Raw genomic sequence first — 17,989 nt, 5'->3', positions numbered from 1 at the left:
GTTTTAAATGTACATGCCAACAGGGAAGTAATATGTGTTAGTTTAAGATCACTGTGAAGTGGTAAATAATGAGGTCTTGTGTGGTAATAAACAGTAACCTCAATCTAATTTGATTAGGAGCTATTATATTGCTGCTACTTCAAACTGTAAGAGTTTCTAACATACTGACTTCATTTTCTAAATGTGAATTGAAACCAAATGACTTGAATGTACTGTAGATGGAGGAGCTTGTATGCTGGTAGTGTGGCTCATACTTTCAAAATTTTCTAAATCCACTCTCCAGACATTTAAAAGTAGTTTCTTTGATTTTTGCTTCCAACAATATGTCCAATTTCATGACACATATTGCAAATATTTTTTAATATTAAGGTTTGGAGATACTTTCAAAGTAATTTACAATAGAATACAACCTTTATTTATGAAATAGGGAGTATTCCTTAGATTGAGCTCTGTTTCAGGAATGTCTCCATTTAAGTTGTAATTTTCTATGTTTTCCCTCAACCTAGCTGTTACGATATCCATGAGAGGAATTTTGTTATATGTATGTTCCCTCTCCAAGAAAGTAATAGAAATTTCCCAACCTTCTGTTTATCAGTTTCCCATTATGAGTTGCACTATAAAGTTTATTCAAAGTGCTAAACAGCCAGTAGAGTACTTTGGAGTGTTATTACTGATAAATAAGGAAACGAAGCAACAGTTTTTTTATAGTGCAGAACCTCAGACATATTAGTCAGATAATTGATGAGATAATACAAAAGCCAAATACTGCAGATGCTGTAAATATGATATAAAACAGAAAAAAATGGAAATACTCAGCAGGTCTCGCAACATTTATGGACTGAGAAACAGGTTTATTGTTTATTGAAGGTCTATGATCTTCATCTGTGATTATTAATTGGCAGAAAAGCTTAATTCTGTTTGCCCCTCCACAGGTGTATCCTGGTTTGCCGAGAAGTTCCACCTCCCCAATTCGCCATTATCATGATGGTTGATATCTCCACTAGATCTAAACTATGGGTACCAAAGTTCCCCCCTCCTAGGCCACAGCTTTGGTTGGATTGGGTCTATAGTTGTTGTCCATACTGAATCTTGTAACCAAATAGAGCACTAGACAACATGTCTCTGTTGCCATATTGTGAAGTGTGACTCAGCACACCTGGTAGTTTTCAAACTAGTGCGAATAACCCCATAACAGTCATTGTTGCCCTACCACTATAACCTTCGAGCAACAATTGCTTTGGAATTGCCCTGCTCTTCAAACAATTTAGGCCCCACTGACGTCCCACTATGTGCTCAAGTCTCTCTTGTGGTGTTTGAACCCACTGTCTTCTGGCTTGCGGCTGAGAATGGTGAATCAAGCTTAAAATTGGTAGTTTTGAGAGATCCTAATGAAGAATAATTCAGACAAAGAATTTAATTTCTAGGTGACCCGAAGTTCTGGGATCACTTGCAAATTGAACAAAATGTTTCCTCTAATGTTTTCAGTCAGAGAGTTGTAAATCTGTGGAGTTCACTGCCTCAGAAGGCAGTGGAGGCCAAGTCTCTGAATGCATTCAAGAGAGAATTAGATAGAGCTCTTAAGGATAGCGGAGTCAGGGGTTATTGGGAGAAGGCAGGAACAGGGTACTGATTGAGAATGATCAGCCATGATCACATTGAATGGTGGTGCTGGCTCGAGGGTCTGAATGGCCTACTCCTGCACCTATTGTCTAATCTCTGTTTTCCCCTCCTAACGAAAGTAGATCACATTTTGAACAGTGGTTATTAGAAGGAAATTGCTGTTTCACAGAGAAGGTCTGTTTGGAATCCTGGGTGGTGTGACAGAAGGAGGCAGGTGTTGCATCAAGTGGTCACCAGTGAGGGGATGGGGGCATTGGTGGTATCTGAGAATGAACCAGAATCATCCAGAGAGTGACAGTCCTTTTGGACTCCTGCAGGTGGAGGCCGTGGCTTGATGTAGATGATGAGACGTGTTAAAAATACTGGAAATAACAGACTTTTGGGTCATCAAGAGGAATTGGCCCACTGGTGAAAATGAGTTGATTCGGACCAGTACACAGGAAAATATTAAAATGGCAGAAGGAATTGGTAATTTCATGTGGATTGAATCAAGACAAAGGGTAGAAAAAATAGTTCAGATGCACATAACTAAATTCTTTAGCCAAGAGCAGGATGGGAAGGTCTTAATTTTCCTTGAGTGCGAATCTAATCAGTCTGAAGAAGTGTCCCGACATCACCTATCTTGAAGTGATGCTGCCTGACCTGTTGAGTTATTCCAGTACTTTATTTCTTTTTTATGTAAACCAGCATCGGCAATTCTTTATCTCCACAATGTGCATCCACCCCAGTTTCCTTTGTCTAGATAAAATTATAACTACTCTCTCCTAATAAAGACTGTTACTTTGAGAAGCTATAGGGGTACCTCCCTCTGGGTAATATGAAACATTCTTTGTTCCAGATGCATCATGAAATCTTCACTCACCAGTTTTTCTGGTATATTGATAACTGTCTTGATGCTACTCCCTGTTCTCACCATAAATTGGAACATTTCATTAACTGTGTTGCTAATTTCCCTAATGTATTTCTGGGAGGAGCGTGTGATCAACAGGCACTATGATACCTAAGTTTGTTGCATTTAGTCATGAATGGTGATGGACAGTTAATATGGGGGGAAGTAGATCCAATGGCATTTTTCATTTTCAATGATGACAGCATTCCAGAATTTTGTGATTAAAAGCAAGCTTGAATTTTGTCATCACATTTATCCAGAAGTGGTACTTCACTTCCAACAAGATTGCTGCTGGTGAGGAATGAATTTACAAAAGCAGTGGGACACTCCTCATTTTGCTTTATCTCCACAGCAGATTCAAAATCACTTTGGCTGTCAGCTGCAGTCACAAATTTACAATGATGTTAGTGACTGAGCATATTTGGAAGTCAAGTTCCAAGTCATCTCTGACCTCATTAACAAAGCAAATTAGAATAGAGACCTTTCTATAAATATTCACAAGAGAATGAGTTTCCATTAAAATGGTCCCACTGCACAACTTTGCTCGGGATAATTAACATCCATGACGGAATATGCAAATTGTATTCTATGAATGGGAGTTACCTTGCAGCGAGTTCAGACATCAGTAACGAAGCAGGAGACTGCTTCTAATGCACCAGCACAGGGGATTGTCTGAGTGAGGAAATGGCATTACATATCAAATCATCAAACTAAATTCATGGTCTGATGAGTCGCAAGGACCTTGCACTTATATATGTAGAGACATGTATAACCAATGATAGACACAAAACGCTGGAGTAACTTAGCGGGTCAGACAGCATCTCTGGAGCAAAGGAATAGGTGATGTTTTGGGTCAAGACCCTTCTTAAGATTGACTACACATGCATAACCAACAGTAGACTCCTCAAACCACTAGAGAAATATCTATGACACTGTTAATTTAAACATACAAATCATGGGAAAGATAACTGAGCCAATGTCAGCATCTTCTTTCAGGCCAGCATTCCCAGTATCAAGTTTCTGATCACAAAGGGGGGAAATTGTGAATGTTTTTTCAGATCGAAACCATGTGTCAGGACTAAGGAGGAGAAAGATAGTATACACAGGTGAGGTGTAGTTGTGAGACAGATACATTGAACATTCAATAGAGTTAGGAGTGAGATAAATGGAAGTGATAGGTTTTGGTAAAGCGGGGGTGTGAGGAGGTAAGGAACCTTCCAGAGGAAGTTCTCATCCCTGAAAGGGTCTTGTGAATCTGCAGTTGTGAAACACTCTTGAGAATACTCGGCAACATGCCTCTCAGAGAAACAGGATAAGGTCATCTTGATAAGCCTATATCATTATTCTGCATGGTGGACAGTTGCTTTCCACATATAAAAGCATTTTTCTAAAATGTGTAAATTGCTGAAACACTTCAGAATAGTTACATATTATGTTGTAAATGCATCCTGTTTTTCATTTACTGGCTCCTCAAAATGTGGAAATTCCACCCAGTTTAGTAATATATGCAATTGCGCCACAGAATATCTTAATCTTCTGAAAGGCAGCCCACATGAAAAAAATGCTCGATGCAGAAAGTACTATATTTTAGTTTTAAAAAGTGAATTGATAATGCAAGAACTCTCCAGGGAAGAAAATTGCTAGAAATGTTCAGGATACATCTCTTCCAGGTGGACGGTGGGATGGGTGAGAGAGTGAGCGCTAATCTTTTGGCTCATTTACCTTTCCCCAGATTAAAACTGATGAAATAGAATGTTCTGGTTTTATTTAATAATTTCCAATATACTCCGTATTCCAATTTAGGGAATCCAGTTTGAAAACTTTGGGGGGAACTCCGACACCAGCACAGGCACATCCCAGTCATTCATGAAAATTGCACTTAGAGTCATACTGTGTGGAAACAGGCCCTTTGGCCCAACTTGCCCACACCGACTAACATGTCCCAGCTACACTAGTCCCACGTGCCTGTGTTTGGCCCATATCCCTCCACACCTGCCCTATCCATGTACCAGGCCCCGATGGTGTGACGGGCAGAGTGCTGAGGGAATGTGCAGACCAATTATCTGAGGTCTTCACAAAAATCTTCAACCTGTCCCTTTTAAAATCCACCATCCCTCCCTGCCTGAAGTCCGCCACAATCATCCCACTGCCGAAAAAGTCTGTCATCAGCGGTCTTAACGACTACCGTCCGGTAGCACTCACACTGGTCATCACAAAGTGCTTCGAGAGACTGGTCCTGCAGCACATCAAAGCCAGCCTCCCACCCACCTTCGACCCACACCAGTTTGCCTACAGAGCAAATAGGTCTACAGGGGATGCCATCGACACTGCTCTTTACACTGCACTGACCCACCTTGAACACCAGGGGAGCTATGTGAGGATGCTCTTCCTCGACTTCAGCTCTGCCTTTAACACGGTCATCCCGAGCAGACTGGTCACCAAACTTTCCGACCGTGGATTTTCCCAAACCATCTGCCAATGGATCAAGGACTTCCTGACCAACCGCCCCCAGACCGTCAAAATAGGCCCTCACCTCTCCTCCACCATTACACTGAGCACCGGCTCACCACAGGGCTGTGTGTTGAGCCCCATCCTTTACTCCCTCTACACTCACGACTGCGCCCCCACCCATCCCACCAACACCATCATCAAGTTCGCGGATGACACGACTGTGGTTGGACTCATCTCAGAAGGAGATGAGACAGCCTATAGGGATGAAATCCAAAGGCTGGCAGCATGGTGTTCAGTGAACAATCTGGTCCTGAACTCCTCCAAAACAAAGGAACTTATAATTGACTTTAGAAAAACCAGTGTAGACTACGACCCACTCTACATCAATGGGGTCTGTGTGGAAAGGGTACCAGCTTTCAGGTTCCTGGGTACGCACATCGCAGAGGATCTTACCTGGTCTACCAATACCATCACCACAGTAAAGAAGGCACAGCAGAGACTCCACTTCCTGAGGATCCTCAGGAAAACCAACCTGCAGGAGAAGCTCATGTTGTCCTTCTATCGCTGCTCCATCGAGAGTGTGCTGGCATACTGTATAACCACATGGTATGCCAGCTGCTCAGAAAAGGACAGGAAGGCCCTTCAGAGGGTCATCACGACGGCCCAGAAGATCATCGGCTGCTCACTGCCCTCCCTGGAGCACCTGTTCAGCCTACGCTGCCTCAGTAGAGCAGGCAAAATAATAAAAGATCCATCCCACCCCGGCCACCGTCTGTTTGTTCATCTGCCCTCTGGTCGACGTTTCAGGTCGATCAAATCCCGAACAAACAGACTTAAGAACAGTTTTTACCCCAGGGCCATACGAGAACTGAACACTACCTTTGCACTAGGCAACACCGTTAAAAAATCTTGTACTTAATATAATTGTATTTAATTGTATTTATGTATTTATTTGTTTTTGCATTTATTGCATATATGTTTGTACGCACCGTCAGGATTGGCTATTTTTTAATTTCGTTGTACTCGTTGCAATGACAATAAATGAATATTATTATTATTATTATTATTATTATTATTATTATTATTATTATTATTATTATTATTATTATTATTATTATTATTATTATTATTATTATTATTATTATTATTATTATTAGAGTCCCTGCCTCAACAACCTCCTCTGGCAGCTTGTTCCACACACCCACCACCCTTTGTGTTAAAAAGTTACCCCTCAGATTCCTATGAAATCATTTTGCTTTCACCTTAAACCTATGTCCTCTGCTACTCGATTCCCGTACTCTGGGCGAGAGACTCTGCATCTACCCGATCTATTACTCCCATGATCTTATACACCTCTATAAGGTCACCCCTTATTCCCCTGCGCTCCAAGGAATAGAGTCACAGCCTACTCAACCCTTTCCAACTTGACAACATCTTTCCTATAACATGGTGCCCAGAACTGAACACATTACTCTAAATGCGGCCTCATCACAGTCTTATATAACTGCAACGTGACTTCCCAAATATATCGGTGAGACCAAGTGCAGGCTCGACGATCACTTTGCTGAACACCTCCGCTCAGTCTGCCGAAACCTACCTGATCTTCTGGTTGCTAAGCACTTTAACTCCTCCCATTCCCACACTGACCTTTCTGTCCTGGGCCTCTTCCATTGTCAGAGTGAGGCCGAGTGCAAATTGGAGGAACAGCACCTCATATTTCGCTTGGGCAGCTTACACCCCTGCGGTATGAACATTGACCTCTAACTTTAAGTAACCCTTGCTTTCCCTCTCTTCATCCGTACTCCTTCCCAGTTCTCCGACCAGTCTTACTGTCTCCGACTACATTTTATCTCTGTTTGCTTTGTTGTTACCTTCTCCAAGCCAACAAATGTTCTCTTCTATATTTTCCTTGATCTCCATTCCCTTTGTCCCATTTACATTTCCTCATCTATATATCTTCCTCTCCCCTGACATCAGAGGAAGGGCCTCGACCCGAAGCATCACCCATTCCTTCTCTCCAGAGATGCTGCCTGTCCTGCTGAGTTACTCCAGCTTTTTGTGTCCCCATCTCCCAAATTCTATACTCAAACTCTGACTGAAGAATGTGCCAAAAGCCTTTTTGACCACCATATCTAACTGCGATTCCACCTTCAAGGAACTATGTACCTATACTCCTAGATCCCTCTGTTCTATAACACTCCCCAGAACCCTAGCGTTCACTGTCTAGGTCCTGCCCACGTTTGACGTCCCAAATTGCAATACCTCACATTTCTCTGTTAAATTCCACCAACCATTCCTCAGCCCACCTGGCCAACTGATCAAACCATCTTCAATATCTGCAACACCACCCATTTTTGTATCATATGCAAACTTGCTAATCTTGCCATCTATGTTCCCAACCAAATCATTGATATAGATGACAAACAGCAACAGGCCCAGCATCGAATCCTGAGGCTCACCACTATTCACAGGCCTCCAGTCCGAGAAGCAAACTTCCATCATTGTCCTCTGATTCCTGAAGCCAATTTTCTATCCATTCAGCTATCTCTACTTGGATCCCATGCGATCTAGCCTTCCAGAGCAGTCTACCATGTGGAACCCTGTCAAATGATTTGCTGGTCGATATGAACAACATTTACAGTTCTGCCCTTATCAACATTTTTGGTCACATCTTCAGAAAACTCATTCAGATTTGTGAGAAATGACCTCCCATGTACAAAACCATGCCGACTATGCCTAATCAGTCCTTGTCCATCTAAATGCATGTAATCCTTTCCCTCAGAATACTGTCCAGTAACTTTCCAACTACAGATATTAAGCTCACTGGCCTATAAATCCCAGCAGTTTCCCTGCAGCCCTTCTTGAATAGAGGCACAATATTTGCCACCCTCCAGTCTTACGGCATCTCCCCTGTATTTAATGACAACTTGTAAATTTAAACCAGGGATCCTCTCTAGTTTCCCACAATTTCCTAGGATACATCTGATCAGGCCTGGGAGATTTGTCTACCTTCAGACACGATAGTACCTTTGGCACCTCTTCGATCATATTACTGACTGCTCCTAAGACACTTCCATTGACTGCCCTGTTCCTCCGTCCTCCTGTCTTTGTCCTCAGTAAAAACAGGAGAAATACTCAATGAGGACCTTGCCCATCTCCTGTGACTCCACACAGAGTTGACCGCTTTGATTCCTGAGGGGTCCCACTCTCTCTAGTTACCCTTTTTCCTTTTATGGATTTATAAAACCACTTGGGATTGTCCTTAATGTTATCTGCCAGAGCTATTTCCTGGCCCTGTTTTGCCCTTCTGATTTCCTTTTTGAGTTTGTTCTTTCATTACCGAAACTCTTCCAGGTATACACTTGATCCCAGCTGCCTTTACCCGGCCCATGCGTCCTTATTATTCTTAACTAATGCCTCAATTTACCTCGTCATCCAAGCTTCCTTACGTTTGCCTTCCTTGCCCTCCACTCTAATTTGTATCTTTTTCGCCCACATAACAACTAGTCTCAATATAAATTTGATTTGTTTTATATTAATTAGTTCCAAAATAGATTTTACCTCAATAAAGTAAAAGGAGGTCTGAAATCACTGCAAATTAATATATCTCCACCGGGTTTTCAAAAGTTTCCTTTGGCTTGAAGTGTTACAGAAGTTTTGTAATATTCTATTTGAGAGTTTGCTACCTGCCCCCAACTTTATTGAAAGGCTCTTACTGGCACTGCAGTAACAGTTTCCATTTTACTTATAGGTTGATCACCTTTCAAGAATTCTTTTCATTTGAGTCAGTTTTGCGTACACCAGATGCCTTATACAGAATTGCTTTCCAGTTATTTGACAAGAATGGCAAAGGAGCAATCAGTTTCGGTGAGTATTAATAGAATGGTCTTGGGAACATAATAGAGATGAAGGCAAGACTAAAAATCTTTGTAAATCACGTGTTTAATTGCCATATGCACCAGAACAGAACAATGATATTCTTTCAGTATAAGAAAATAACTGCAGATGCTGGTACAAATCGATTTATTCACAAAATGCTGGAGTAACTCAGCAGGTCAGGCAGCATCTCGGGAGAGAAGGAATGGGTGACGTTTCGGGTCGAGACCCTTCTTCAGACTGATGTCAGGGGGCGGGACAAAGGAAGGATATAGGTGGAGACAGGAAGATAGAGGGAAATCTGGGGAGGAGGAGGGGAAGGGAGGGACAGAGGAACTATCTAAAGTTGGAGAAGTCGATGTTCATACCACTGGGCTGCAAACTACCCAGGCGAAATATGAGGTGCTGTTCCTCCAATTTCCGGTGGGCCTCACTATGGCACAGCTTTAAAGGCACATCAACAAATTACACAATGATTAAACATCCAGTAATCAATAATATAGTATCAGCAAAACTAGACCATAATAGTGTAAACTAAAGTATGTAAAACTAAAGATACGTTTATAATAATTGTGCAATGTTGATGGTTGAGGGAAAGAAACTATTCTTGAATTTTATAATTGGTTCTTGTAATGTCATACAAGAATTTAGACAGGATGTCAATAATGAAGGGTGAAGGACAAATTTTAATTTTCAGTGTAGTCTTTTTAACAATAGGTTACATTTGAAATCATTACCAATGGCTAATTTAATAAATAGTGATATTCTCTCTTTACTTTAAAGGATTTTCCCCTTCCATTTAGTGAACAATCACTGCAGTTACTATTATCATTTACATTTTATCACAAATTAATGAATGACTTGTACCTGGTTTAGGAAGAGTCAGCAACCAATTAAAGGAAGGGAGGTTTTGGCTGAATGGTCAATTGGAGCATTCGTGTTGGGAGGAAAGGATATGTTGAAGGTAAGTGCAGTACGGAGGCTTTGGCTCAAGAGGTATGCTTCTTTGGATACTGTTGTAGGAGAGGACCAGTCAGGGAGAGCAGCAGCAGCAGTGGTCCAGTCTGTGGAGTCAGGCCTGGCTCTACGGCTTAGCCGGGTAGGGAAAAGTCAGACACCCATTGTGAAAGGAGACTTGTTATGAGAGAAAATGAGAGCCCGGGACTGTGTTTTGTGTCCCATCACAGTGAGGAATGTGGAGGAATCGCTGTGGTGCATGTTTATGTTAAAATTTATTTTGTGCGTCGTGTGCTTTTTATTGGTATGACTATGGCAAATCAAATTCCTCGTATGTTGCAAAACATACTTGGCTAATAAAGTATGATTATGATTATGTGTCAGTCCAGGATATCTCTTTGAGTGGTTGCAGAATATTCTCAAGGGGGAAAGCAAGCAACTTTAAGTCGTTGTGCACATTGGCATAATGGCATAGGTAGGAAAAGAGATGAGGTCCTTCGAAGTAAATATAGGGAGTTAGGTAGAATATTAAAAAACAGGACCCCGAGTGTAGTAATCTCCAGACTATTCTCGGTGCCTTGCACTAGTGAGGGTAGGAATAGGAAGATAGGACAGATGAAGGGGGCAGGGATTCAGATTTTTAGATCACTGGCATCTCTTCTGGGGCAGTGGTGACCTGTATAAGAGGGACAAAATGCATCTGAACTGGAGGGGGACTGAGATCCTTACAGGAAGATTCATGAGTGCTACTCTGGAACACTCCAGAGGGTTTAAACTAGAGACGCAGGGAGGTGGCAACCAGAGTAGTAATTCTGAACAATGGGAACATAGAGGTTCGGACCAGTAAGTCCTAGGAAGGACACGCAGGGAGAGGTGAAGGAACACTTTGACACTGATGCGCTGAAGTGTGTTTATTTCAATGCAAGTATTGTAGAGAAGGCACATGACTGTTGAGCCCGGATCAGTGCTTGCGGCTGATGGTGTGGCCATTACGGAAAAATGGTTGCATGAGGGTCACAACTGGCAGCTCAATGTTCCAGGGGTTAGATGTTTCAGACATGATTGAGAGGTTGGCAAAATAGGTGGAGGATTTATACTACTCATCAGGGAAACTGTCATTGTGGCACTCAGAGGGCACATTGGAGGATTCGTCCACTGAGGTGATATGGGTAGAGCTTAGAAAGAAGAAAGCTGCAAACATTCTAATTGTATTATGCCCCTCCCCCAATAGCAAGGATAGAAGAACAGATATGTAGACATTTCTCAAAGATGTTAAAACAACAGGGTTGTCTTTGTGGATGACTAACTTTACCAATATACATTGGGACTTGCTCAGACGCAAAGGCTTAGACGGAGCAGAATTTGTGAGATGTATCCCAGAATGTTTCTTGAAACAGAACGTGGATAGCCTAACCTGATAAGGGAAATACGGGACCTTTTGTTGGGAAATAAGCCTGGCCAGGTGACTGGAGTGGAAGGCATTTTGATCAAAACTCCATAAGTTTTAAGATTATTTTGAATAGGGGAAGCCTGGACCTTGCAGAAAGCTACTAAATTAGAGTACGGCAAACAATTAGGCAGGAGCTCAGGAGGGTACACTGGGAGCAATAGTTATTGGGTAAAATCCACATCTGACATGTTTGTGTCTCTAGCCACAGGCGAGGTTCCGGGGAACTGTGGAGTAGCTACTGTAAATATGTTCCTTTATTTGAGTAGGGAAGTAGAAAAAATCCAGGGAATTAAAGGCCGGTGAGCCTCACATCAGTAGTCGGGAAACTATTGGAGAAGATTTATTCGGGATAGAATTTACTCTCATTTGAAAGAGAATGTGTTAATTAGGGACAGTCAGCATGGCTTTGTATATGGTACATGTCTTTCTGACTTGATTGAATCTTTTGAGGAGATGACAAAGGTAATCAATGAGGGTCGATTTTAATAAAGCATTTGATAAAGTCTCCCATGGTAGGATGATCCAGAAGATTAAGATGCCTGGAGTTAACAGTGACTTGGTAATATGGATTCAAAACTAGCTTACTGATAAGGCCGCGGGACCTTCCATCACCCGGCGGGGGCTTCAAAAATCAGGAGCTACGATCGCCTCGAACTGTCTGACCGCGGGAGAAAATACAAAGGAGGAGATAAGACTTTTCCGTGCCTTCCATCACAGTGAGGGGGAGCCTGGAGGAGTCACTGTGATGGTTGTCTATGTTAAAGTTATGTAATTGTGTGTCTCGTGCTCTTTACTGTCATGACTGCATGGTAACGATATTTCATTCAAATTTATTTTTAAATGACAATAAATGTAATCCAATAGAAGGCAGTGGATTGTGATGGACGGACAATATTCAAGCTGAAAGTGTATGACCAGTGGAATTCCGCAGAGATGTTTGCTGGGACCTCTGCTGTTTGTGGTATATATAAATGACCTGGACATAAATGTACACAGGCTGGTTAGTAGGTTTTCAGATGACAGCAAGATTACTGGGGTCGTGGACTGTGAGGAAGGCTGTCAAAGTATACAGCAGAATATAGATCAGCTACAGAAATGGGTGGGGAAATGACGGATGGAGTTTAATCCAAGCAAGTGTGAATTGTTGCACTTAGGGAGGTCAAATACAAGGGGAAAAATATACAATTAATGGCATGGCCCTTAATAACATTGATGTACAGAGGGATTTTGGGATCCAAGTCCATAACTCACTGAAAGTGTCATCACAAGTAGATAGATAAAGAAGGCATATAGTTTGTTTACATTGAGTATAAAAGTCAGAAAGTTATGATGCAACTTTATTGGACTTTGTTTTGGTCACATTTGGAATGTCATGTGACGCTCTGGTCGCTGTGTTACAGGAGGGATGTAAAGGCTTTGGAAAGGGTGCAGATGAAATTTACCAGAATGATGCCTGGATTAGGAGGTATTAGCCACAGGGAGAGGTTAGACTGACTTGGATTGCTTTCTCTGGAATGCCAGGCCAGAGTTTGCTGAGAGACGTTGTAGAAGTATATAAAATTATGAGAGGCACATAGATAGGGTAAACAGTCAGAACCTTTATCCCATGACGGGAAAAAATCAAATACCACAAGGAATAGCTTTAAGGTGAGGGGGCAATGATTAAAGAGATATGCAGCGCAATGTTTTTATACAGAAGTAGGTGAGCTTTTGGAAGAGGCTGACATGGGTGGTGGTTGAGGCAGATATAATGGTTGCATTTAAGAGGCTTTTGGATAGGCATATGGTTATACAGGGAATGGAGGGATATGGATTATGTGTAGGTAGATAAGAGACCTGGGTTTGATCCTCTCCTTGGGTGCGGTCTGTTTGGAATTTGTACGTTCTCTCTGTGACTGCATGGGTTTTCTCTGGGTGTGCAGGTTTGGTTAAATGGCCTCTATAAAATTGCCCCTAGTATGTAGGGAGTGGATGTAAACGTGGAATAACATAGAACTAGTAAACAGGTGATCGATAGCATGGTGGACGTAAGGGCCTGTTTCTATGCTGCATCTCTAAATTAAATTACAGATGGTCTTGGCATCATGTTCAGCACAGACATTGTGGGCCAAAGGGACTTTTCTTTTGCTGTACTGTTCTATGTTCTATAGTACCTCCTTCCATTATCTCCAATAGATTAGCTTGGACTGTAGGGATAGTATCATCGTATCATTCCCATAATGATATAAACAGCAGGTAAAATCGTATGGTACTGCATACTTCATTGTTACCCTTTCTTAGTAAGTAATCGTACAGTGCAGAAGCAAGGCCTTTGGCCCACTGAGTCTGCACCAAACATTAAACATATATTTATACTCTTCCTATCCCCATCCCCATCCCCTCCATCTCATTGGCTACTACCCTCACCCCAATTCTACTGCTCAGCTACGCATATGGTCATTATTAACCTCTGCATTACCTATTAACAGAAATAGGTAACTCTTATTGACTCTTTCAAAATTCTACACAATTCAATTAGATCTCACCTCAGCCTCCAGTATTCCAAAGAAGGCATCTCAAGCCCAGCCAATCATGTTGTAAAAAATACTCCAGTCTTGGCAGTTTCTCTATGAATCTCTTTACAATGTACAGTGCAATTGTATCTTTCTTCTAATGTGGTGTCAACCGGAATGAAGAAATGTCCACAGTGCAGGAAGAAACACAGTGACTGGCATATTTTAATAAAATGCAGGCAATATTAGTGTACAGATTATAAGATTTAATATCTGAAGTGTAATACACAATCATGGCATAAACCTTGGGACACTAATTAAGGGTTACACGGTAGCTGCAAATTATTGCAACACCACATTGATTTACAGTTCTTCAATGTGAAAACCTCCATCTGCACAATTAGATATTTATAACTACTTTCATGTTTAGAATATAAAGCTACATTTAAGTAATTGAAAAGTTGGCATAAACCCTATTCGTATGGAATGTTACCAGATATTTCTGCTTATCAATAAACGAGAATTTTTTCCTTGCTCTGCATCTATGTTTGAGATATTATACCATTTGTTAAATTTTCTTTCATTTTTAACTAAGTGATAAATTTCTGGCTTCATATGTTATTACTTAAGCGAGAGTGTCCAATAGGTTTATTTGGTTAGCGTTTACTCTGCTTGTTAGCTTTACTTGTAAATTTATGTTTCAATTATTTCATATTCAATCCATGTCTTTGTTTTGAACCATAACTTTATTTGTATCTTTACAAATATGCATCTGTTTAACTTGATTTGGTTAGTTCTGTCCTAGAGCAGTTTTTTAACGAAAAGGTTACTGTATTCAAAAGGTTAATGTGAAACAAATTAAAGAGTTCGTAAAAGTCAGTTCCTAAAGAAGGTTTCAGTAGCTCTTGCACCTGTGTGACAAAAGTGCTGTAAGATGTTAGTACATGCTGTTAAGTGTTGATGACTACATAAAAGTTGATAATGAAAATCCATGGGGTTTAAAAGATTTAGTGTTCCAGGTTTTCTATTTAAAGGCTATAAATGTTAATGCTCTCCCCTGTATTCGTTGTGAGAAATCAGCTGTTTATCTTCTTCGCAGTGAAGAAAGCTAATGGCATGTTGGTCTTCATAACGAAAGGATTTGAGTATAGGAGTAAAGAGGTCCTTCTGCAGTTGTACAGGGGCCTGGTGAGACCACATCTGGAGTATTGTGTGCAGTTTTGGTCTCTTAATTTGAGGAAGGACAATCCTTGCTATCGAGGAGGTGCAGCGTAGGTTCACAAGGTTAATCCCCGGGACTGTCATTTGAGGAAAGATTGGAAAGATTGGGCTTGTATTCACTGGAATTTAGAAGGATGAGAGGGGATCTTATAGAAATGTATAAAATTATAAAAGGACTGGACAAGCTAGATGCAGGAAAAATGTTCCCAATGTTGGGGGAGTCCAGAACCAGGGGCCACAGTCTAAGAATAAAGGGGAGGACATTTAAAACTGAGATGAGAAAATACTTTTTCACCCAGAGAGTTGTGAATTTGTGGAATTCTCTGCCACAGAAGGCAGTAGAGGCCAATTCACTGGAGAAATATAAAAGAGCTCTAGGGGCTAGTGGAATCAAGGGATATGGGGAGAAGGCAGGCATGGGTTACTGATAGTGGATTATCAGTCATGATCACAATCAATGGCGGTGCTGGCTCGAAGGGCCAAATGGCGTACTCCTGCACCTATTTTCTGTTTCTATGTTTCTGCCTCAGTGAAAACAATTATGTTCCATTTTGAAATAAAATGAAACAGAAAAAAATGCATCTAACTGACGACTTGCAAGCAATTTTAAGATGAATGTGTTTTAATTAATGTAACGTCTTCTACTTCTAAATACAGTAAACAACATGGCTCTAGAAATTGACTGGCCTGCAGTTAAGATTGAAAGGTTATGCAGTAGGGAAGAAATATACAAGGAGCTGCAGTAAATTATTTGGCACCTGAAGCCTGATCAGCCATTAATAAGATCATGGTCAATTTAAATGTAGCCACAACTTCATATTCTCATCAATGTGCAGCAACCTTTCACTCCTTGCTACCTATCTGACATCTGGTTTAAATTATTCTAGTTTCTGGTTTCAAATAACAAATTGGCTGGTGGATTTGGGGAGAGGTTTAGGGAGATTCAGGTTTAGGTTTGAAAGTTACATCAGAGTGGGGAAGACAGCAAGGGGATATTTAATTAAAGTGGGGTAGTCATAATGGAGGTTGATTGCAATGATGGGGTGGTGCAGATGGGAATTGAGCCTGTGTCTAGACAATGATTAGCAGCAGTCCTTTCATTAGGCCCTTTGCGTAAACATAATCTTCTTTAACATAGTGGAACCCAGTTTTTGTACTGGGGGGCATACATGCGGGTCATCTTATTTGCATATATTGTGGGCATAGCTCCACTTTCATGCCTGAGCCTAGTTGCCAGCAAACCAGTGGTTGCACGTCACCAATTCCTGGTGAGTAATAAGTCGGTGTTTCCTCCCTAGGGCATTAGAAGCTTACCCACTCATTTAGTGGCTGAAAACGGTATCATGCGATCAGATTTTGGGCAGGTAATCTGTTGCAATATCAAAATAAAAAGAGTAAATAGAGTAGAATAAAAACAGTTTTATGCTTCATATATATATGCACATCTATATTGTCAAAATGTAAGTAGATCAGGGGAACTTGCTACATAAATTCTCCAGCTACATTTCTAGGGTGCAGATCCAAAACTATATGATCGCTAAAAAAGTTGACACATATTCACAACACCTTCAATTCAAAATAATGTAAAGCAGTCCTGTTTTTCTGTGGTTGATGAATTAATGTATTCTGTCATTGATATATAAAAATAGATATTTTTCTAAGTATAGTTTTGCTAGAATCCATTGTTTCCAGCAGCTTCCAAATTCATTTGATGTTTTGATGAAAATTGTCAGGTATCATTTTTCTGGAGTAAGGCTGCATTTGATAGGTAAATTACAAATGTATTTAACGCAAGACATGGCGTATGAATATCACAGAAATGTTTAGTTTGACAGGTGATTGACCTTTCATCATTTGGAGAATAATGGTGAAGTTATTTGTCTCTTCAATTACAGGCAGCATGATTTCTCTCTCCACGAAATTTACATTAATCCATTTATTTCATTATAATGTATAGATCACATCAAGGAAATATTTAGCCAAACCTCAATCCATCAGAGTATACCATTTAACTGGAATTCTGAATTTGTGGATCTCCACTTTGGAAAGGATAAGAAATTGCAGCTAAATTATCCAGAGTTTACAAAATTTATATTGGTAAGTTTCTTCAGTTAATGCTTATACAACTCATATAAAAGAATTGGAATTTACAATAGTTATGGGATTGTATTCTGCAGTAGAGTTGATTTCTAACATGACCAAGATTGCTAAACTTTAAAAAAACTTTTAGATCACTGTTGTATTTGTCATGCTTTAAACAAATTATTTTCAATGTAGCAGGTGTTTTGAAGTTAATAGAAGTTAATTGAAGTTAATAGAAAAGATAAAGGAAAAAATAAACTTTTAGTTTTTTCAGCCCCTTTTGTGGACTTGGGATATCTCAACACACTTCACAGCTAATGTGTAACATTTGAAATTTAGTATTGCATGGTAGGGAAATATAGCTGCCATTTGTAATGCAGTTTGAGGGATAAGTCGTAGCTAGGAAATCAGGAAGGTACCATTGTTTCTCTTTGAATGATGTCATGGAATATTTTATGTATCCAAGGGGGGATATGAGGTCCTTTGGCTATTGTCTTAATTGACAGGCAACAGCTTCAAAAATGCAGTACCTAATAATAGCCAGGTTTATGTAGGAAGGAACTGCAGATGCTGGTTTATACTGAAGATAGACACAAAAATGCTTGAGTAACTCTGCGGGTCAGGCGGTATCTCTGTATCTCTGTGGGGGGGGGGGGGGTGTGGGGGGGGGTGTGGGGGGGGGGGGGTGTGGGGGGGGGGGGGGTGGGGGGGTTGGCTAGTAAGCCACCCGCTGGGTTGTCAGCTGCTCAAGTAAAATATGATATGCTGTACCTCCAATTTGCGTGTGGTCTCATTCTAACAATGGAGGTGGCCCAGGACAGAAAGGTCAGAATGGGAAGGACAGTTCAAATGTTTAGCAACCAGGAGATTGCATAGGCCAAAGCAAACCGAGCGTAATTGTTTAAGTGTAATAGCCAGGTTTGTTTGGTCAGTTTTTGTGCTATGTGAAGG

General features: G+C 40.8%; 1 protein-coding gene across 1 annotated transcript in view; it reads left to right on the top strand.

Moving 5' to 3' along the window:
• The window catches only part of slc25a13 (solute carrier family 25 member 13), a 103,722-nt gene that overhangs the window by 11,950 nt on the left and 73,783 nt on the right, over nt 1-17,989 (top strand). The window contains exons 4-5 of the mRNA XM_078423304.1: nt 8,712-8,827; nt 16,914-17,053. Of these exons, the coding sequence (XP_078279430.1) occupies nt 8,712-8,827; nt 16,914-17,053 (256 nt within the window). The remainder of the gene's footprint in view (nt 1-8,711; nt 8,828-16,913; nt 17,054-17,989) is intronic.

The sequence above is a fragment of the Rhinoraja longicauda genome, chromosome 2, assembly GCF_053455715.1.
Source record: "Rhinoraja longicauda isolate Sanriku21f chromosome 2, sRhiLon1.1, whole genome shotgun sequence".
In the NCBI taxonomy this organism is placed as follows: Eukaryota; Metazoa; Chordata; class Chondrichthyes; order Rajiformes; family Arhynchobatidae; genus Rhinoraja; species Rhinoraja longicauda.
The sequence above is the reverse complement of the archived record's forward strand: the minus strand, read 5'-3'. Positions and strand labels throughout refer to the sequence as shown.